The sequence below is a fragment of the Carcharodon carcharias genome, chromosome 10 (assembly GCF_017639515.1).
Source record: "Carcharodon carcharias isolate sCarCar2 chromosome 10, sCarCar2.pri, whole genome shotgun sequence".
NCBI classification, from domain to species: Eukaryota; Metazoa; Chordata; class Chondrichthyes; order Lamniformes; family Lamnidae; genus Carcharodon; species Carcharodon carcharias.
This window is the reverse complement of record NC_054476.1, coordinates 60,911,960-60,935,584: the sequence shown is the minus strand read 5'-3', so window position 1 is coordinate 60,935,584 and position 23,625 is coordinate 60,911,960. Positions and strand designations below refer to the sequence as shown.

Here is a 23,625-nt window from a genome sequence, read left to right as displayed (position 1 = left end):
TAAATAGTAATGTAGGTTAATAAGTCAATAACAAAAAAAAACAAGCACTGAGGCCATCTTTAGACAGATAGAATTGGAAAACAGAAGTTATGTTGAACTTGCATAGAATCTTGATTAAATCACAATTAGAGTGGTGTGACAGTTATGGTTTTCATATTCTAAAAAATATGCAGAGGCAATAGACAAGATGCAAAAATGATTTACTAGAATTATATCAAAACTGAGAGGTAATACCTATAAGGAAAGATTGAACAAGCAGGGGCTCTTTTCTCTGGAAAAGTGATGACTGAGGGGTGACCGGGTGGAAGACTTTAAGATTATGAAAGGGTTTACTAATGATGACAGGGAAAAACGCTTCTGCTTGTGGGGGACACCAGAACTAAAGGCCACAAAAAGAGTCACTAATAAACCCACCAGAGAATTCAAGAGAAATGTTTCTTACCCAGAGAGTGGTTAGAATGTGGAATTCTCTACCACATGGAGTAGTTGAGCTGACTAGCATGAACACATTAAAGTGGAAGCTGCATAATCACGTAAGGGGGAAAAGATTAGGTTATGCTATTAGGGTTAGATGAAGAGAGATGGGAGAAGGCTGCCATAGAGCATAAGCATGGATCATATGGGCCATGTAGAATATACAGCATAGAAAAATGCTACGTAATTCTGTAATTCTATGTAAATGCAATGATACAGAGCGACAGAATGTTGCCAGGACTTACTCAGGAAGAAATACTTGTGTTGGTACTGATATGGCATATATTTCTTTTTCTGCTTCCCCACCTGGGTCAAAGGAAACAAAGAAAAAGATTTGCGTTACCTTCATGTGTACAAACAAAAATAAAATCAAGACCTGCGCATTGGATTTTATAAACGGCATTTCAGGTGCAGAGCTACAAGCAATGGGAGTGCGATGGGAATCCAGACCTGGAAGTCAGTACATGCTACAGTTTCTCATCCATTGATTTTAAAATCCAATGGGCCACATTGATTTTTATGTCCAAATACCCAATATGTGGAGTTGACAAATAATGTCTGTGCCAGGAGCACTAATTCATGAAATCCATCCCTCTGTCTTTAATTTGCTTTCCTACCTAGCTCTTTCATTATCGCCACACATCTTTACTGGTCACCATTGGGTGCCAATGAACGTGACCTATAACTGGCCCTACTTTATACTTTGCTTTGTTCAGGTAGGGATTTCCAAATTAATTCCTTATATTTTTTAAAACATCACTCTCAGGATGTGGGTGTCATTAATAAGGCTGGCATTTATTGCCCACCTTTAGTTACCCATAACAAAGTGGTTGTGAGCCTTCTTGATCACTGCAGCCCGTGTGATGAGATAACTCTCACAGTGCCATTAGGTAGTGAGTTCCAATTCACCCAGACCTTGTTGAAGTCCTAGGAATGACTTGTTCTGTGTGTCTTGTCCCTCTCCCAGATGCAGGAAGCTGCACTCTGGACCCAAGATGCAGAGATCACCCCTGTAATTTCCCATATACAGTTCCACCCTTTCTATATACAAGTAAAGGGTCTAGCATCTGAACATTAGAAATAGGAGAAGGAGTTGGCCATTTGGCCCTTTAAGCCTGCTCCGCCATTCAGCAAGATCATAGCTAATCTTCTAGCTCAACCTCTACCTTCCACTAAGCCCATATTCTTTAATTCCTTTCATACCCAAAACAGGAAAATAAGGAAAACAGATGATCCTTCCACCGTATGATTGATTTGTCCAAGGATCCGGAAAATCAGGCCTAAAAAGCAATCCTAAAGTTGCAATCAACAAGCTAAAGCTCCACTTTAATGTGGAGCCACATGGAAACAAGTGACCATCACTCATACTTCCTCCACCACCCCCTTAGACATGTCTCTCCCCCCACCCCTAGCAACCATTCCCTTTTCCCCACCAACTCTGGGCACCTCTCTTTCCTGGAGAATGCTCATGTTTCCCCACCCCTACCTGGGCACCTCTTCTCTAACAACTTCTTATTCCGCAACAACAACCTTTCCCCCACTCCCCTAACCCATTCACAGGCACTTTTTCTTCCTGGATAACACTTGTACTCCAACCTGACCACCACTCAAGTCCCTCTTCCCAAACACTGGCACCTCTCCTCATGGAAAGCAAATACAGCCAACACACAACACTGCTCACCAGATACCCCATAACACTATTTATAAAACCTAGGATCCTATATACTTTTTATAACTTCACCAGCTTGCCCTTCTACTCTGTCTGCCTATATCCTACTGACCTTAGCAGTTTCTAAAAGCCCTGCCAGTGAAGATGCCATGGTGTTGAGCAGCTGGCTGGATAACTGTGCACTACTTGCCTCAACTGAGAGTTTCTTTCCCAGGACAAAGAAGATGGGATGCATGTTGATGTCGGGATCTTTGCGGAAGCAATTGGGTTTGGCATGATGCTGAAAGTGGAGGTGGTTCCACCAGCTAGCTGGAGCACCCTGTAACCAGAAAAAGAAATGAAACCATCAGGCCAGCTTGAGAGGATCAAATCTTAAAACACCCCCAAAGCTCTAAATAAAGTGCACACAGCTTTCAACCACACAGACTTAACTCACACAACCACTGGTCTGGGGTGGGGTGGGGGGGCGTCAGTCTATCTCTGCATTGATTATGAAAAGGGAATAATAATTTTCTCTTTAAGATGTTGACTCTTTCTGGGGTATGATTACACAGGCATCAACTGCCCTTTAGCAACTTTCCCCACAGGCCATATTTGCTATGCGAGCCTTGTCAGCGAGTGTCTTCATAGCCCAGACCAAACCCTGTTCTCACTGAACATCCAGACAAGCAAACTTTCCAATAGGTGTTTCTTGATCAACACAAGTAATGATACAATTAGCCTCAGTGTCACCAGACTACAGTAACTTTTCTGTTTCTTTGTCTAGGGGCACTGAGGCCAATTGCACTTACTGTTACCACAGGTGAGATCAATGGATCTGCATGTACCAGGGATTAAACCTGGTCCTAATCACAGGAGGAGCCCAATAAAAACAATTTATTGAGCTAGTGCACATTAAAGTTGGCATAGTATTTAAGTCCCATGTGTAGGCTACATAGGGCAAGTGTACGGTACAAGGAACTATAGAAGGAATCTGTGTATTCTTCTTATTTATTAGTTAGCGGAATGTAGGCATCGCTGACTAGGCCAGCATTTATTGCTCATCCCTAATTGCCCTTGAGAAGGTGGTTTTGAACTGCAGCTGATTTGGAGTTGGTTTGGGTCAGTGTACAGCATTGAGAGAGACAGACAGCAAAAAATAGGAGCATGAGTTACAGAGACACAAGTATAAGAGAGAGAGAGAGAGAGAGAGAGAGGAACCGAAAGCAAAATATAAAGAGAACAAACAGCGGATAGTCAGAGAGAGACAGAGTACAAAAGAGGTAAACAGAAAGAGGCAAAGAGAGACAGAGAGAGAGAGAGAGAGAAAGGCAGACACAGGAAGAGGTAGGCCGAAATAAGTCAGGAATTTCCTCGAAGCTGCTCCTGTTTCACTAACCGATTTTGTCAGAAGTTTTCTGGCAAAGTTACTCTAAACAAATTCCAAATAGATATGAAAGAAAAATGTATATGTAAGACAGTAACAGATATGGGCCGAGATTTTCCACCCCCACCACTAAACCACCCCCCCAAACATCACGGCAGGGTCCCCCATGGTGGATATTGCAAACCATTGAAATCTCCGTTGACTCTGGTGGGACTGGAAGATTCTGCCAGCGGGAAAAGCTGGGAAATCCTACCCATGGAGTAAAGAGAGAGAGAGAGGGCAGAATATTCCATGCCTGCTGGCATCGGGCGTGCTCAGTGGCCTGAGCAGACAATTTGGCGAGAAGGCCAAAAATCAGTTTCACATCCTGAAACAAGTTTGCGATTGTCCGCTCAGCTCATCAATGGTGGGCCACATTTCCCACCATCAGATGTTGGGAATCTCATTATAACACATCTGCAGACCATTATAAGGCTAGCCCGCCGGACTTATTGTCCCATGCTGGATCCTCGGCCCACATCGGCATGATTGCACACTGACATGTTTCACAACTGCACATAAGTGATATGCACCTGGCGAGGTGCACTTCACTCAGGGCTTCAAGGTTTGTTTGCCTATCTTGCTTCAGGCAGCACTTGCAGTCATTAGCACCAGGACTCACAGACAGCACTTGGTGCAACTCTGGAACGATTCCACCCAGAGAGTGAGAGAATGAGAGAGAGAGAAAGAGAGAAGAAAGCATGAAAACAATGTGGGGACAGGGAGAGTGAGCACAAAAGAGGAAGTGAATAAAGTTGATAAGTTAGAGACACATGTTACTGGAATGAAACTGATGGTATAATACAGGAGTATAGTGGACTAGCAACAAAACTCCACACAAATAGTGTGACCCACCTTCAAGTGACCGATGATAAACTTGTGGACAAGATGGTTCCACTTGGACTTACTGAACACAGAGAGATGCCCAAAGTCATGCTGTAGCCAACCACCCTGTGCCTGTAAACAAAACCGCAAGAGAGAACATTACAACTAAATAACAAGAGCACTGCACGGGCCACCACCACAATTCTCATCAATTGGCAAATCCATGTTACTAGGGCCAGTCAGAGCTACACTGGCTTCTGATTAAATTGACTCTTTATACTGAGCACAGAGATCAGAAGATCCCATGTTGGATTTCTGATCTTTGACCAGACTGATCCTGAATCTGCTGGTTAGAACAGCCCCTCCTGAAGTGATTATGCTAAATTAAAGCTTCTGATATTCAGAAAGACCTAATCAGAAGTTGACTATGGTCAAATATAATTTATGGTAGTTCATAAGGTAATTGGTGTTGACATGATATTATACACTTGAGCGAGTCAGACTGAATGACAAATCCCACTTCACATAGTGCAATACCCCAGCGAATATGGCAGCTGGATATACGCAGGAGGAATTTACCTAGTTATGCACCAGCTAACTGTGAACCTACCTGCACAATAGCCAGAAGAGCTGTGCTGACCAGAAAGGGGACAAGGGAGGTGCCAAAATACCACAGGGTGAGCCAGGCTGCAGCATCGAGGAGCAGGAGGTGTGCTAGCAGTCCAGCAAAGAACAACTTATTTGGCTTTAGGAGGTTTGTCCTTTCCACAAGGGCACGAAGTTCCTGGAAATCTTCTGTTACCGGTTTCTGAGAGTGAAATGGAGAAAATGACCATCGGTTTGAAAAGAAAAGTTCTGCTGAACACCATGAATGGATTCTCAGCTTGAGGTATCACTGCACATTGAGAAATCTGAAACAAAAACAGAAAATGCTGGAAAAACTCAGCAGATCTGACAGCGTCTGTGAAGAAAGAAAAACAAAGTTAACGTTTCAAGTCTGTATGACCCTTCTTCGGTCATATGGACTCAAAACGTTAACTTTGTTTTTCTCTCTCCACAGATGCTGTCAGACCTGCTGAGCTTTTCCAGCATTTGCTGTTTTTGTTTCAGATTTCCAGCATCCGCAGTATTTTGCTTTTATCTTAGTATTGAGAAATTTGTGTTGTCTTGACTTTTTAATTGTATAGAAAAAAAATACCAGTGGCATTCTTACAAGTGATGTTTAAAAGCAGGTGGCTATTTTCAGTGTAGGTGTAAACTGGGCAGCACCCTGCAAATCTTTCCTAGGCATTCATGGCAGTAGCAATAATTCTCTACATAAATGGCAGGAAGATTTGTATTTATATAGTGTCTTTCATGACCTCAAGATGACCCAAATCACTTCACAGCCAATTAAGTATTTCTGGAGTGTAGTTACCATTACAATGTAGGAAATGTGCACATCGAGATCCCAGTAGTGGCAACGTGATAATGACCAGATATTCTCTCTAGGACTCATGCTGCAGAACAGTGACTTGAGAAGGTACTCACATTTTTCCATGATTCCAAGCTGGGTTGGTCAGGAGCAAGCTCTCCGATCAGCAGTGATTTCAGGTATTTGCTCACCAACGACTTATCAACATGAAAGGCAATGAAAGGATCCTAAAGGAAGAGACCAATAGTTATCCTGAGTAAAATGCCATTATTTATAGAAATGATGGGGTACACTCTGTGTAAGGTTTGAAAATGTTCCAAAAGTTCAGTTTTTTTTAAATAGAGAAACCTAGATGCAAGTTTAAATCCAATGAAGCAAGACACCACCAAGGTTAAAATGATTGGGACTGTAAACAAGGTAAATTGAAAATTACAATTACTTGATCCCAAACTTACGTTCATAAGCCTGAAGGAGGAAGGGAAGACACAGGGAAGCAAGATTTTTGATTGATAAAGGAATTAAGGGTTGTGGGGGAACAGGTAGGAAAGTGGAGTTAAAGCCACAATCAGATCATCCATGATCTTATTGAATGGTGGAGAAGGCTTGAGGGGCTGAATGGCCTACTCCTCCTATTTCTTATGTTCTTCTACAGTTCTGATGCTTTGGGAAAGAATAAGTCAGAGTAGCTTAGTTGTAGGAGACAGAGGGTGATGACAGACAGCTTTAGTGACTGGAAGCCAGTGTCCAGTGGCATATCACAGGGATCTGTGCTGGGTCCCCTATTATTTGTCATTTATATGAACGACACAGATGACTATGCGGGGGGTAAGATTTGTAAGTTTGCAGATGACACAAAGATTGGCTGGGTGGTTAACAGTGAGGTTGGGTGTCTTGGGCTACAGGAAGGTATAGACGGGATGGTCAAATGGGCAGATAAGTGGCAGATGGGATTTAACCCTGAAAAGTGTGAGGTGATACACTTTAGAAGGAGTAACTTGACAAGGAAGTATTCAATGAATGGCATGAATGAGGAAGTTCTGAGGAACAAAGGGACCTTGGCACGTGTGTCCATAGATCTCTGAAGGCGGAGGGGCATGTTAGTGCGATGGTGAAAAAGGCATATGGGATACTTGTCTTTATCAACCAATGCATAGATTACAAAAGTAGGGAGGTCATGTTGGAGTTGTACAGAACCTTGGTGAGGCTACAGCTGGAGTACTGTGTGCAGTTTTGTTCGCCACATTATAGGAAGGATGTGATTGCACTGGAGGGGGTGCAGAGGAGATTCACCAGGATGTTGCTTGGGATGAAACACTTAAGTTATGAAGAGAGGTTGGACAGACCTGGGTTGTCTTCATTGAGCAGAGAAGACTGAGGGGCAACCTGATCAAGGTGTACAAGATAATGAGGGGCATGGACAGGGTAGATAGGGAGCAGCTGTTCCCCTTAGTTGAAGGGTCAGTCACGAGGGGACATAAGTTCAAGGTGAGGGGCAGGAGGTTTAGGGGGGGATGTGAGGAAAAAATGTTTTACCCAGAGGGTGGTGACGGTCTGGAATGCACTGCCTGGGAGGGTGGTGGAGACGGGTTGCCTCACATCCTTTAAAAAGTACCTGGATGAGCACTTGGCATGTCATAACATTCAAGGCTATGGACCAAGTGCTGGTAAATGGGATTAAATAGGTAGGTCAGGTGTTTGAGGTGTCGGTGCAGACTCGATGGGCCGAAGGGACTCCTCTGCACTGTGGGATTCTGTAGCTGCACTGAATGTTGGTTCAACACAGTAAGAATTTAGGGATGAGGGAGAGCTTGCAAAATCAGTTAGGAGCTCAGGTGGAATATTGGAGAATGTTTAGTAATTATTACAATAGTATAATTCGAATAAAGTGTCACATCAAAGGTATGGGGAGACAGAGACTGAAAGTGAGAAGGGAGAGAAGGATAGCCTACTATTGACAAACCGTTTCCTTCTACCTAGCAGGGAGTGTATGAAATAGCGTTTGTGAGTTGATGGTGATGACCCTTGGCTGTAGTATGATTTTACAGCTGTTTGATTATTTTAGCTGAGTTAGAGGAGCCTTTTATTGGATGGGTCCTTGAGGTTTTCCAAGAAGCAATTTAAACTCTAACCAATGAAACTATACCCATGTTATGTAACTAAAACAGTTACTACAGAGAGAAAGATGAGCTAATTTGAACAATAAATTGTTTCATTCACTGAGCTGATTATTTTTGCTAAGGTAACACTCTTACATACAAACATACTAATTAGGAGCAGGAGTCCCTGGGGCCTGCCCTGCCATTCAATAAGATCATGGCTGATCCGATTGTGGCCTCAACTCCACATTCCGCCAACCCCCAATAACCTTTGACTCCCTTGTTAATCAAGAATCTATCTACCTCTGCCTTAAAGATATTCATTGGCCCTGCCTCCATCGCTCTACGGGGAAGAGAGTTCCAAAGACTCACGACCCTCTTAGAGAAAATATTTCTGCTCACCTCCATCTTAAATGGGAGATCCCTTATTTTTGAACTGTGTCCCTTAGTTCTAATCTCTCCCATAAGGAGAAACCTCCTTTCAGCATCCACCCTATCAAGTGTCCTCAGGATCTTGTGTGTTTCAATAAGATCACCCCTCTTTCTTCTAAACTGCAATGGATACAGGCCCAGCCTGTCCAACCTTTCCTCATAAGATAATGACCCCCCCAATTCAGGTATCAGTTCTCTGGACTGCTTCCAATGCATTTATATCATTTCTTAAATTAGGAGTCCAAAGCTGTACACAATATTCTAGAGGTGGTCTCACCAATGCCATCTACAACTGTAGCAAAACATCCCTACTTTTACATTCCATTCCCCTTGCAATAAGCGACAACATTACATTTGCCTTCCTAATCACTTGCTGTACCAGCATAATAACTTTTTGTGATTCATGTACCAGAACACCCAGATCCCTCTGTGCCTCAGAGTTTTGCAATCTCTCTCTACTTAAATAATATGCTGTTTTTCTATTCTTCCTGCGGAAGTGGAGAAGTTCACATTTTCCCACAGTCTTGGTAACTTCCTACCAATGCAAACTGTAAAATAATTGTTGGGAGCCAAGTGAAAAGTTAAGGTCTATCTTGAACCAGATTTCTGTGATAATTAGTTTATTTTCCCCTTTGATGTTACCTGTAAATTGAGATGGATGAGTCCTAGATACTGTGTACGGTTTTAGGCTCTGTACTAAGGAAGAACATACTTGTCTTGAACAGTTCACCAGATTGATTCTGGAGCACGAGGGTAGTCCCGTGATGTGGGATTGAGTAGGTTGGAACTTTACTTGTTGAAGTTTAGAAGAACAGGGGCTGATCTAATTAACACTTAAGTTCTGAGGGAGATTTGACAAGGTAAATACTGAGAGGCTGTTTTCCTCTAGCTGGAGAGTTTAGAACTAAGGGCTATAGTCTCAGACTAAAGGATTTGTCATTTAAGACTGTGATGAAGATAAATTTATTCAATCAGAGAGCTGTGAAACTTTAGAATTCTCTACCCCAAAGAGCTATGGATGATCAGTTGTTGAGTAGTTTCAAGGCAGAGATAGAGACATGGACATGGACAAAGAACTAAACTCCAGAGGTGAAGTGACAGTGACTGCCCTTGACATCAAGTCAGCATTTGACTGAGCGTAGCATCAAAGAGCCCTAGCAAAATTGAAGTCAATGTGAATCTTGGGAAAAACTCTCCACTGGTTGGAGTCATATCTAGCACAATGGAAGATGGTTGTGGTTGTTGGACATCAATCATCTCAGTCCGAGGAGGAGCTCCTCAGGGTAGTGTCCTGGGCCCAACCTTCTTCAGCTGTTTCATAAATGATCTTCCTTCTATCATAAGGTCAGAAGTGGTGATGTTTACGGATGATTGCACAATATTCTGCACCCATCACGACTCTTCAGATACTGAAGCAGTACATGTGCATGTGCAGCAAGATCTGGAAAACATCCAGGCTTGGGCTGACATGTGGCAAGTAATACTTGCGCCACACAAGTGCCAAGCAATGACCATCACCAACAAGAGAGAATCTAACCATCTCCCTTTGACATTCAATGGCATTACCATCGCTGAATTCCCCACTGTCAACACCCTGGAGGTTACCATTGACCAGAATTCTAACTGGACTAGCCATATAAATACTGTGGCTGCAAGAGCAGGTCAGAGGCTAGGAATCCTGCAGCGAGTAACTCACCTCCTAACTCTCCAAAGCCTGTCCACCATCTACAAGGCACAAGTCAGGAGTATGATGTAATACTCTCCACTTGCCTGGATAAGTGCAGCTCCAACAACAGTCAAGAAGCTTGACACCATCCAGGACACAGCAGCCTGCTCGATTGACACCCCATTCGCCATCTTAAACATTCACTCCCTCCACCACTGATGCATTGTGGCAGTAGTGTGTACATCTACAAGATGAACTGCAGCAACTCATCAACACTCCTTCGACAGTGCATTCCAAACTCTCTATGTCTTAGTTCTAATGAAGGGTCATACGGACTCGAAACGTCAACTGTATCCCTCTCCGCAGATGCTGTCAGACCTGCTGAGTTTTGCCAGGTATTTTTGTTTTTGTTCTAGGTTTCCAGCATCTGCAGTATTTTGCTTTTATAAAAATAGAGAAGTCTTGCTAAAACTATACAAGGCACTAGTTAGACCACACCTAGAATACTATGAACAGTTGTGGTTCCCTTATCTAAGGAAAGCTATACTGGCATTGGAAGCAGTCCAGAGAAGGTTCACTAGGTTGATCCCAGGTATGGAGGGATTTTCTCATGAGGAGAGGTTGAGTAGGTTGGGCCTATGCTCTTTGGAGTTTAGAAGAATGAGAGGCGACCTTATTGAGACACATAAGATTCTTAGGGGGCTTGACAGGATAGATGCTGAGAGGCTGTTTCCCCTTGTGGGAGAGTCTAGGACCAGAGGGCATAATCTCAGAGTAAGGGGGCACCCATTTAAAACAGAGATGAGGAGGAATTTCTTCCCTCAGTGGATAGTCAATCTACCTTTTGGGCTGTAACTTAAAACCATGATGATCTCAATCCTGAACTTTATTTTTTTAATTATTTAAAGAAAATCATGCTTTGCTTTCTGATAATTCTAAGTTGTGCATGTTCAAGAATGAACATCAAGCTGCCTGTTAGTAAAAAAGGACAGCTTACTTTGCCACTGAGGGCTGGAGACGCTGAGTCGTTAAGTATATTCAAGGCTGAGATAGACAGATTTTTCATCAGTAAGGGAATCAAGTGTTATGGGGAAAAGGCAGGAAAGTGGAGTTGATGATTATCAGATCAGGTACGATCTCGTTGAATGGCAGAACAGACACGAAGGGATGATTGACCTATTCTGCTCCCTCGTCTTATGGAACGGTGGAGCAGGCTCAAAGGATCACATGACTGACTTCTACTCCTTATGTTCTTAAGTCAAAGGCTGGCAAAAGCTGGGTATTCTACAGCAGGTGACTCAGCTCCTAACTCCCCAAAGCCTTTCTATCACAAACAAGTTAAGAATGTGATGGATTACTCTCCACTTGCCTGGATGAATACAGTTCTAACGTCATCCAGGAAGAAAGCAACCCATTTAATTGGCACTCCATCAATCACCTTAAACAGTCACTCCTCCCACCACCTACACAATGTAGCTGCAATGTGTACCATCTACAAAAAGCACTGCAACAACTCACCAAGGTTCCTTCGACAGCATCTCCAGCATCTAAGACAAAAGTAGCAGATGCATGGGAACACCACCACCTGGGAGTTCTCCTCCAAGCCCACACCATCCTTACTTGATCTATGTTGTCTTTCCTTCATTGTCACTGGGTCAAAATCCTGGAACTTCCTTCCTAACACCAGGGGGTACACCTACACCACGCGGATCACAACAGTGCAAGAAGCCAGCTTACCATCATTTGTTCAAGGTCAATTAAGGATGGTCAATAAATCTTGGCTTTGCCAGCGTGTCCCCTTCCCATGAATTAATTAAAAAAGAATTCAGTAAGCATAGTGGGATCAGGGTATTAAAGTGAAAAGGGATCGCAGAAGCAACCCGGAGAGTTAGAGAGAGATTGGCAGCTTCAGAAATAACAGAGAAATCCATCAATAAAATACACAAACACGCACACACATCACTGGGTCTCAGATCAGTCCACAACAAATGTGTTACAGTACAGTGAAAGAGAGGAAGGGGGGATTTAGTGCTAGAAAACCCATTATCTATAAAGTTAGTCTGTCACAGGAGTTGGATTTGAAACAAAATACAGCTTATATGTAGTGTAGGGCCACAATCAGCAAGAGAAAACAGACAGGGACAACATTTCCTACATCAATTATAGTGCTACAGTTAAAGCAATTAATTATTGGATAGTTAAAGCAAAGACACATCTAAATCCAGCAGAAAACACTCCATACAGGCAGGGTGAGAACATCCAATAAGGTATAATTATATACAGGTAAATTCATGCTCCCAGAGGTGAGTCACAGTCAAAATATGTTTTAGAGGACTGTCACAATGATTCTCCACCTCACACTTGCTTCAAATATCGCTCCTTAGTGAGTATGCAGGATCTGCAAATCTGTGGTTAAAATGATTTCACAATATTTCCTTTCCTCAATATATGTCAATGTCTCATGTCTCACCAATGTGAGGATATCATTTGGACATTCCTCAAACTAAGCAGTTGGCAGGCTGCTCAAACATAGAGCATTGTAGGTAATACTCTGAACAGGAACTAAACTACTGCATGCATTAAACTTGAATGAAGTATGTTTCACTCAATCTAGAATTATAAAGGACCCCAAAATAAATTCAAAACCAGAATACTACTGCATGAATGTATAATGTAAAAACTGGTGTCAGATCCTAGTCAAATGCCAGTGGTTATCTCAGACATCACAGAACAGAGGGGACTCCAGACAAGTATATGCAAATAATTGACAGCGGTTTATCCAGTTCAATTAACAGGAGTTTTATACAATTACATAGTGAGCAACTGTATCCTGCTGAACAAACAGGACCTGTACAAATACACAATGAGCAATTATCACCATGCTGAATTAACAGAAACTCTGTACAAACCATCCAGGAAAAAAACAGTCCATATAGATACTCAAGGGGAGGGGGGATTTTGGGTGCAGTTGGAACATTAGGCACAAACTGCATTTGAAATTGCAGTGTTTAAGGTTACAGGTCATGTTTCTGCCATGAGGCATTTATAAAATAGCAAAAAGGCAAATTCTTCCATGAACATGTTCAATTGGGAAGAATAGTAGAATGCAATTGTTTCTTGCTTTACATTAAAAAATATTCATTGACCTACTTGATTGAAAACCTGGTGCAGTTTTATTGTTGCAGCTGGTAATGGGCTTGTCATTTAAAAAAGCCTCTAAACCTGTCTAGTTCTTCACCTATGAGTAACCTGACTTTAAATCACTGAAAATGATTTAAAAACAAAGTACACTATACTACTTACTAGTTTCATCAGCTACCTTAGTTTTTAGTAAAATAAGTACTTCTAACATGTAAAAACTTGTAAAGTGTGCCTTTGAATGGCTATGTGCCGACGAAAATGAGCTCAATTTGAAGACCCTCCTGAAACAACATAAACGGGCACAATAATCAGAAATTTACCACCTTATTTCAAGCCGGGGTGTGGCCAGTTTTGTGGGTGGGGCTGGCTTTAGATAAAATTATTTTAAACCAGTGTAAAGATTTTAGGACAAAAACAACTGGAAAAACTCAACAGGTCTGGCAGCATCTCTGGAGAGGAAGATGGAGTTAATGTTTCGAGTCCATATGACTCTTCATCAGAACTGATGAAGAATCATACGGACTCGAAACGTTAACTCTGTCTTCCACTCCACAGATGCTGTCAGACTTGCTGAGTTTTTCCAGCTATTTTTGTTTTTGTTTCAGATTTCCAGCATCCACAGTATTTTGCTTTTATCTTAAAGATTTTAGAAATTTGATTTACACCTGACGTAACTTACACTTGAGCTTCCACGACCTTTTGCACTGGTTTGTGCAATCTCACCTGAATTATGGTAAAACTACAATGAACTCCAGGCCACAGTAATAACCTAATAATAGAGAAGAAAACAGGCACTTCATACAGAGCACTGTTGGAGAAGATATACGGAGTATTCTAGCCGCTAATTTTCAAAGACGAGGTCCAGCAGTAAGGCATGGTCACGCATAAAGAATCTTGGAGCAGTGCATAAACCAACACACAGATATCACTGTAAAGTTCCCCAACTGCATCACCACACACCTCAACAGCATGCCAAAAGTTAGAATGAGTAAAGGAGTGGCATAGGTACAGACTGGTCCCACCTCACAATAGGGAGATAGGAACATAGGAGCAGGAGTAGGCCATTCAGCCCATTGATTTTGCTTCACCATTCAATTAGATCATGGCTGATCACCCTGATGTCATTAGTATCCATAAATCTATTATTTCTGTCTTGAACATGCCCAGTGATTGAGCTTCCACCGCCCTCTGGGATAGAAAATTCCAAAGATTCACCACCCTATTCTCAGACATTCTCCACTGAGGAAATGGAGAGAACATCGAGTTTCAGGACAGCAAGACAAGCTTGCTACCTTAACAAGAGTTTACCAGAACTGCTACTAGACTTAGGAAGGACGAGCATAAAATGGTGGTCACTCTTTGTGTTCTGTGTTATCTAAGAGCAAATATAAGAGAAAACTAGGTTGACAGCTCTATCAAAAACCAGGAAAAAAAAAAGTCCTTCCCAGCTAGTTGCTCTCCTTGATCACTTCTGAACTGTGACTACAACTTCCAAAGCATCTAATTCTGTGAACAATTGTGCTCACGGTCAATCAGACTTTGAAGAATGGGTAGGCTTCAGATCAAACAGGAGCACTTTTAACCAGGTTCTTTCTCTTGTCATCTATATAGAAAATAGTTTCCAAAAGGAGAATACAGCAGCTGTGTTTCTTGACCTGAGAAGCACCAGGATATCAAAGTCGTTACTTTGATGAGTTGTTACAGCTACAGGGATATGTTTTGAGACAGAAAATTCTAAGTGATGTTACACAATAAGCTGAACACATTGAAGGTCCAGAAGAATGGACTGCTCCAGAGATCTGTTATTGCTACAGTTCTTTAATATAATTACAAATCCATCTCCAACAGTCTCCAACAGTCTCCAGCCCATTCACCTATGTAGATGGCATCTGCCTAGCTTCAAGAAATAGAGACTTCAAAAAAGATTGAGCACAACTTGAATCAAGACAATAGCCATTGGAAAAAGTGGACCCAGTCCATCAAAGACAGCATCATCATGGTTCCATCTTAACAATGTCAATACTTCAATATTTTGTAGATGGAGAACAACTGGAACATGCCCTAATACCAATGTACCTAGGAGTAACTCTAGGTCAGGCACTTGCCTACACAAACAACCTAACCATGGTAGGTCAGAACACCAAGGGCAGAAAATGCCTCCAAAGTAAACTTGAGGGTACAATCTGGGCAGCTAATGCATAAAAGCAAATAGCTCGCCATTACCTCTGTTAATTCATGCGAGCATAATGCATTGTGTATCTAAATTCTTTCTACAACAAACTGTTGTAAGTTAAATCAACCTTGAAAATAATTCTGACTATTAGGCCAACAAATACCAAATGGCTACTTGTCCTGTTAAATATTTAGACTCCTAATATCAGGTGTCATAATGCAGCAAAGAACTCCTCAAGTGAAGCCAGGGGGTGCCACAATTGCCACTTTTCAATGTTGTATGGAATACTTTTTAGCGCTGACTCATCAGTAGAAGACAAATCTGGACTAGGCTACCAATCACATCAGTGGCAGATGCAGCCTAATATGGCAGACTGAATGGGGATGAGCTACTGCCTCTATAAGAAACTCCTTCATTATTACCAAGCCTAATGAGAGATAGGCTGGCCTCAAGCTGCCATCCCATCTCTGGGACATGACTTAGATGTGGAGTGGTAAGATGTATGGTAAATGGCCATTTTTGAGGACTCTGGAATGTCCTTCTGTGCAGCTGAGGATGCCACACATTCACTGAATGGCTGCTCAGTTCCAGCTGATCTACCGGAAGGAATTACCAGACTCCACAATGCGATCCTGAGGCTATTGGACAGCTAACACATGTATGATGCCTACCTAAGCCCCTTGACACTTTTCACATTTTTGATTTATGGCTTATGTTTTGAATATTCCCCCTATCCTTATTGCACCACGTTATCTTCTCAAATAACTCATTGCCTGTATTGAGAAGTAATTTCCACAATTGTCAAGTTTTAAAAAAATATTTCTCTATAATCTCCCATTGATTTCTAATCTTTCTTTGATCATTGACATTAAGAACTCCCTTTCTAATTACTGATCATTATCCTTGTGTTGCTGATCTGTCACTCTTCTCCCCAATTATTGATCTGTAATATGTGATCATCAATCTGTCTCTCATCAAGGTTCATTTATTTCTTATTCTGTTCTTATTATCCATCAATAAATGCTAATCATGGTTTGGTTCAATAATTTTTGGTTATCACACTCCCTGATCATTGATCTTTGATTATTAGCCTGTGACAATCAATCATGAATCTTGCTCCAATTATTGATCAGTAATGTTTCTGATTGTCTGCCTGTGGACACAGGGGATGTGATAGGATACCACGTGATCTTCAAGGACAGGAGTTCCAGCTTTCAGGTTTATTCTTAAACCTGGAAATGCTATTCAACACGCGTTACCTGTTATGGTTTGGATTATAGAAAGTCGCTCTGCTTATAAAGCAGCTTTTTTACTTGCACACCTTCAGAAAAGATCAAAATTAGAACAACACTCTTTGTGATGATTGATCAGTGAGTGCAGACCTCATTCTGCCTTATTATTGAAGTATTCGCTCACTCTGATCATTGATCAGTAACAAAGCAACTGCACTCCGTCAGCTTGAAAACTTCCCCAGAAACGTTGAGATTTTGTCGTCCTCTGCTTTTTGTTCACTAATTTATTTTTCCCTATTGGTGAGTGATCGTTCTGATTATTTCTCAGTGACCTTTCTCTCTCACATTGATTACTGTTGAAGTGCTAGTCTTACCGTAGCGTCCTGCCCCGCGTAGTGCCCGATCACTCGGGCGCCTCCCGGGTGCCTTTTGCTGAACTCGCTGATATCATAGACTTTTCTGTGGATCACCAGCCAGCGGTCGCTGCGGGTACAGTGCTTCTGCACTTCCTCCCAGGTAAAGAACCTGCCGCGTTCACACTCTGTGCTCAAGCCCATCACTCAAAGCCCAGGCAATGGCTTCTTATCCCTCCCCTGGACTGTGTCTCAGATCCTCCCTACCTACCCGGGCTGTGTCTCAGTTTCTCCCCGCTTCCCCTCACTCCCCGGCCAGCCTGTGTCTCAGATCGAGCGCGCTCTCCTGTCTCCCCGCCTACATTTCCTCCCGGCCGCTCTCCACCCTTGGCTTCCTCCCCAATTTCAGTACCACATCCAGCAACAAATTCGAGGATAGTTTCTACATCAATCAAAGCCACTTCCCACAGTGATTGGTTCCGGGGACTGTCAATCAGACTGGCAGCTCACACTCTGATATGGGTGGATATCCTAGGCGGGAATTGAACCATCTTATTGGTTAAGAGAGGCGCCCATTCGCCAAATCCCATTTGCTATTGGCTTTTTCCTGCATCAACTCCTCTCACGCGGTTTAGGCCATGTCTTTCATTGGTCGCGCATGGACATCAGATTTACCGAGAGAATGAATGGAGAGTCTTCTCTCTGCTGGTTGATGTGGGCTGGAATGACCGAGGTGGTACCAGTTTAACTTATTCAGGTCATGTTTTATCAGGTTTCAAGGAACCTGAGACCGGGGCGGGACTGTTAAAAATTTAAGGCTACAACCTGGTGTTAAAAAAGTACTCAACCAAAATTAGAAAATAAATATTGGGACGTATGTCAGACGGAATTTAATGTTCTTTTTTCACATCTGCCAAGACTTACGTTTTTATCTCGCTATATCACATGCCTCAAATGTTACAAACGTTTCACATGGATTTAGTTACTTTGAAGCAGAATAACTTCGATGCACCATGTAGCTAATTTGTCCCAGTAAGATGCCACAAATAAAAGTGAGATCAAACATGTCAATCTAGAAAACTAAGAGTAGCTGCTAATCCCCCCACCACAAAACTGACGACCGAGCAGCCTTGGTTGTAATTGTGTGAAAGCAGCGGGCTTTTGTAGCTGAAAAGGAGCATTGTGAATGCTAGAAATCTGATAGCAAAATGAAATATTGGAAATAAAAAAATCATGAGAAAATACATTAAATTTCAGGTGGGTACCCTTTAACAGACAAAAGATAGGTATTTCAATAAAAGATAGGTATTTTATTAATGTTGGAAAAATGAGGACATACCTGGGAGAAGCGAGGGAAAGAAAAGAGAACCAATAGATGTACCAGTTACATGAAAAGAGTTAATAGGTTAAATGACTTGTAAGATGTTTAATATAAAACTTGAATATATCAATTAAATGATGCAGGGATATAAAAATGGACAAAAAGATGAGCAAATAATCAGGAGTGAAAAGGACAAAAGCATAAGAAATAACAAAACAGCAGAAATACGTGGTAAATGTAGCAGATTTGAAAGTAAACAAAAATGCAAATGAAACAGTCATAGGAAAATAAAAAACACACATCTGTGGTGTGATCCTTTGAAAGGTCTGTTGCCCAAACGCTAGCTTGCCTCTTTTACTCCTAAACACTGCAGACCCTGCTGACATTGCAAGAAAATGCAGGGGCTGGTTAAGGTCTGAAGTTACCGACGCCACTGTTCGCAAGTTTAAGCAGATAATAGCCTCTCTGCATTTAATGCCGTCACACTCTCCACTCCCTTTAACAAGATGCAGGTGATTCTCTTGTTCCATCCTCTCCAAAGGGCCAATCCCAGAATCTCCATTCCTCTCATATAAAGCACCATGCCCACTAGTCTTCATTGCCCTCTGTCAGAGTGCTTAAACAGCTAGAATCAGCAGTCTATTCAATTGTGAGAGCCATCACAATCAGACCCAATTCTGTCCTTACCCAATGTCCACGTATGCCCATTTTTCAGACTGGATAATTATCAGGTGCTAGATCACTATGCCTTATTCTTCTCCCCAACTCAGAGGCACTAAAACTGAGCCACTTTGCCTCAGATAAGCTAGTTTCACATGAGCCAGGCACCAGGGACTTTCTAGTTTGCATAGCTCAGTTATATTTGCCTTTACCAACCATGCATTTGACCATGAAGTTAATTGCATACTGCCTCTCTTAATTTCTATCCTCCTCCTTTATTTTTCTTTCAGACAGACAATTTTAATATAAATTTGTATAGTTTTGTGTAAGGTCATATTTAATCCTGGCTTTAATTGGGTAGACTACCATATCAGATTGTCAAAAAATTAAATATTACAGCCTGAAACTTTATCTTACTGGGCCCCTTCAAACCTGTAAATTATTGAAAATTCATGTTTTTTACTGACTCCAACCTGGGTTGGTCCCATGTCTAGGATGGTCATGCATTTAATTAGTGCTATTATTACATTAACCATGTATCCTGAGTGGCTTATGTTAAATCAAACTCATAGTTAGGGGAGGGAGTGAGAAACAGATGAAGAGAGAGATGGAGACACTGTTTGGCAGATGGAATAAATGAGGGAAAAAGAAAAAGAGACATACTGTTGATGTAGATAGCAAGGTAGGAATTCTCAGACTCCAGATATGAAGGCCTGCATTGTACATACGCACAAATTCATAGAGTATTCCTATGTTACTTGTATTTCAAATATTTTAATTATAATCTGGATTTTACTGTTTGTGACATTAGCACACAGATGTTTAACATAATTGTATATTTTGTCTACTGTTTTAATGGTGGCATTAAGTCATTAAAATAAACTTGTTAAACTAACAGACCGAGAAATGTAATATAAATGTATTAATGATTCATTTGCTGATGCTATAACCAGTGATTTGTAGGATTTATATATATAAAAAGCATAGTTTGATGTGTATAAAACTGCTGTTGTATCAAAAATAAAGAATTTAGTTTTCAGGGCTGAAGTTTTCTCCCGTGTCTGTCTCATGAATGCCACCCCCACCCCTGACCCCCAGAACACATGGTGTCTGGATCACACTGCTCAACCCCAAGCTCCATTGTTTCACCCATCTGACATTGGACCTGAGGCTTCCACCACTCAGACCCTCAGGCCCATGCACCCAATGCTGGTTCTGTGCCTCACCCTCTTCCTGCTCACCAAGAGACATGGCAGCTGGGAGAGGAAAATATATGTGTATCACCCTGCACAATGGCATACCAATCATATCATTCTGTTTCTCCATAAGTATCATGCACCACTCCACCTTACCCCATCCTTGTTCCCTTATGGTTACTTGTTATGTCATCTGCCAGGTCTTTCTCTGTCAATGTGAAAGTTTACTGAATTGCCTTAATGACAGCTTTTTTTTCTGCGACTTCCACAATGTGAATGCTGGTCTTTTGCTTGCTGTCCGTTTGAGCCTCCTGCTCTGCTTGTCGATAACAGCCCGAGTCTCCATTGGTGAACATTGAGGAGGCCCTTTAGAGCCCTTCCAAATTGCAAATTTTCAACCAGGCAAATCTGTTAGTAAATATAAATGAATGCAATGTTTTGCTGAAGTTTGTAAAATTTCCATTACAAAATTATCAATTACTTGATTTCCCCTTGCTTTGACTTCAGAGATAAAAAATTACATTTTAGTTACTTGTATAAATTCTTAAACACTCAAGTTTTGTCCCTTCTTTCATTTTACAGACATAGGCAGTTACACTCTTTAAACAATGTTTCTGTTTTGAGTTACATGATGTGATCCCTCTGAAGTGAAACTTTCTAATGTAATAATTACTGATTATTATTTCTGGAATTATACAAGGTTGCACGTTCTTAAGTAAAATATATACTGCCTTGTGCCACCACCCACCCCCACATACCACACACACACACACACACACACACACGGGGCTGAATTTTCATCCTAGAGTCAGGAAATTTGCTAGCCCCTCAGGTAAAGAGCCTGCAAAGGCACGATTTTTGTCTCAGAGGTAGGTGCTAACTGGAGTTGGACTTCCACCCCCAGAAAGAGTTCAGAGACAACCACAGGGTTTGCTGGGTGGGGAGGCGGGTTGTTTAAAAGGCCTGTCTGGGTGCTCTGGGACTTTGTTCCAGTTACAATAAAATCAATAAAACAGAAAACACCACTTACACCCCAGCACACTCCCTATACATTCTCCATGCCAACTAATGCCATCTCATGCTCCTCCACCCACCCCCAACGGCTCCTCATACTCTCTATGCCAGCCTATGGCACTTCATTGCCCATTTACCCAGTCTAAACTCTGTGTAGTACCACTGAATCCTATAAGAATAATGACATGTGTGAAAAGTTTTTACAAAACTGTCATTCATTCATAATTGTAGCCATATAAATACTGTGGCTGCAAGAGCAGGCCAGATGCCAGGAATCCCAAAGCCTGCCTACAATCTACAAGGCACAAGTCAGGAGTGTGATGGAATATTCTCCACTTGCCTAGATGAGTGCAGATCCAACAACACTCAAGAAGTTTGACGCTATCCAGGACAAAGCAGCTCACTTGATCGGCACCCCATCCCTCATTCACTCCCTCCACCACCGACCCACAATGGCAGTAATATGTACCATCTACAAGATGCACTGCAGAAACTCACTAAGGTTCCTTAGACAGCACCTTCCAAACCCACAACCACTACCGCCTAGAAGGACAAGGGCAGCAGGTACATGAGAACACCACCACCAGGAAGTTCCCTCCAAGCCACTCACAATCTTGATTTGGAAATATATCACCATTCCTTCACTGCGGCTGGGTCAAAACCCTGGAGCTCCCTCCCTAATAGTACTGTGGGTGAACCAACAGCACATGGACACCACTGTAGAGCAAGACAGTGGGAAGTTAATAGTAGATAATAAGGAAATGGTGGAAGAAATGAACAAATATTTTGCTTTGTCTTCACTATAGAGGATATAAAAAAACTTTACAGTATTAGCTGCAAATCAGGAGGTGAAAGGGAGAGAGGAACTTGATGAAATTGAAATCATTAGGGAAATGGTACTGAGCAAATTGATGGAACTGCAGGCTGGCAAGTCTTCAGGTCCTGATGGACTACATCCTAGAGTCTTAAAAGAGTTGGCTAATGAGGTAGTCAATGCACTGGTGTTAATTATCCAAAATTCTCTAGATTCTGGAAAGGTTCCATCAGTCTGGAAAGTAGAAAATATAACTCCTATATTCAAGAAGGGAGTGAGGTAGAAAACAGGAAACTGTAGGCCAGTTAGCTTGATGTCTGTCATGGGAAAGTTGTTAGAATCAATCATTAAGGAGGTTATAGCTGGGCACTTAGAAGAGCTCAAGGCCTACAGCCATACTAGTCTGAAAACGCCCGATCTCGTCTGATCTCGGAAGCTAAGCAAACTCAGGCCTGGTTAGTACTTGGATGGGAGACCGCCTGGGAATACCAGGTGCAGTAGGCTTTTACTCTAAAAGAGTTAGAAGAACTCAAGGCAATCAGGAACAATCAGCATGGTTTTGTGAAAGGGAAATCATGTTTAACCAATTTATTGGAATTTTTGAAGGAGTAATATACGTGGTGGATTAAGGGGAGCCTGTAGACGTACTGTACTTGGATTTCCAGAAGGCATTTGATAAGGTGCCACATCAAAGTTTATTACAGAAACTAAAGACGCATCGTATAGGGGGTAGTATATTAGCATATATAGAAGATTAGCTGGCTGGCAGAAAGCAGAGAGCATGCATAAACGGGTCTTTTTCAGATTGACAGGATGTGATGAGTAGAGTCCCACAGGGGCCTGTGCTGCGGCCTCAACTTTTTATGATTTACAACAATGACTTAGTTGAGGGGAGGGAAGACATGGTAGCTAAATTTGCAAATGACACAAGATAGGTAGGAAAATATGTTGTGAAGAGGATGTGAGGAGGTTGTAGATGGATATAGATAGGTTGCGTGAGTGGGCAAAGATCTGGCAAATGGAGTTTAATGTGGGAAAATGTGAAGATGTTCACTCTGGCAGGAAGAACAAAAAAGCAGAACATTACTTAAATGGAGAATGGCTGCATAATTCGGAGGTGCAGAGGGATCTAGGTGTTCTAGTACATGAGTCACAAATTGTTAGTATGCAGGTACAGCAAGTAATTAAGAAGGCTAAGGGAATGCTATCTTTTATTACTAGAGGGATTGAGCATAAAAGTAAGGATGTTATGCTTCAGTTATAGAGGGCATTGGTGAGACTGCACTTTGAATACTATGTGTAGTTTTGGTCTCCTTATTTAACAAAGGATGTGAATGCATTGGAGGCAGTTCAGAGGAGGTTTACTAGATTGATATCTGGAATGAGTGGGTTGTCTTATGAGGAAAGGTTGGGCAGACTGGGCTTGTTTCCACTGGAGTTTAGAAACGTGAGGGGTGATTTGATTGAAGTATACAAGATCCTGAATGGCCTTGACAAGGTGGACATCGAAAGGATGTTTCCTCTTGCGGGTGAGTCCAGAACCAGGGGGCACTGTTTTAAAATTCGGGGTTGCCCTTTTAGGACAGAGATGAGGAGAATTTTTTTCTCCCAGTGGGTTGTGCGACTTTAGAACTTACTGCCTCATAAGGTGCAGGCAGGGCCATTGAATATTTTTAAGGCAGAGATGACCAAAGGTTATTGGTGGTAGATGGAAATGTGGAAATCGAAACACAAGAAGAT

At 41.9% G+C, this 23,625-nt stretch overlaps 1 protein-coding gene and 1 non-coding gene across 3 annotated transcripts in view; one reads left to right on the top strand and one right to left on the bottom strand.

Annotated features, from left to right (window-relative positions):
* Nucleotides 1–17,248, bottom strand: part of LOC121283290 (acyl-CoA (8-3)-desaturase-like) — a 39,672-nt gene extending 22,424 nt beyond the window's left edge. Inside the window, exons 1-6 of one of the 2 annotated variants that reach the window (XM_041197702.1) lie at nucleotides 16,902–17,248; nucleotides 5,904–6,014; nucleotides 4,984–5,181; nucleotides 4,404–4,505; nucleotides 2,334–2,462; nucleotides 720–780 (exon numbers count right to left, since the gene is read on the bottom strand). In XM_041197702.1, the coding sequence (XP_041053636.1) occupies nucleotides 720–780; nucleotides 2,334–2,462; nucleotides 4,404–4,505; nucleotides 4,984–5,181; nucleotides 5,904–6,014; nucleotides 16,902–17,084 (784 nt within the window). In that variant the 5' untranslated portion in view covers nucleotides 17,085–17,248. The remainder of the gene's footprint in view (nucleotides 1–719; nucleotides 781–2,333; nucleotides 2,463–4,403; nucleotides 4,506–4,983; nucleotides 5,182–5,903; nucleotides 6,015–16,901) is intronic. The other variant, XM_041197703.1, reaches the window with a different exon arrangement.
* A 5,022-nt stretch (nucleotides 17,249–22,270) lies between these two features.
* On the top strand, nucleotides 22,271–22,389 carry LOC121283750. The gene has a single exon (XR_005944378.1). It is a non-coding gene; the product is annotated as a 5S ribosomal RNA (ribosomal RNA).
* Nucleotides 22,390–23,625: the final 1,236 nt, after the last annotated feature.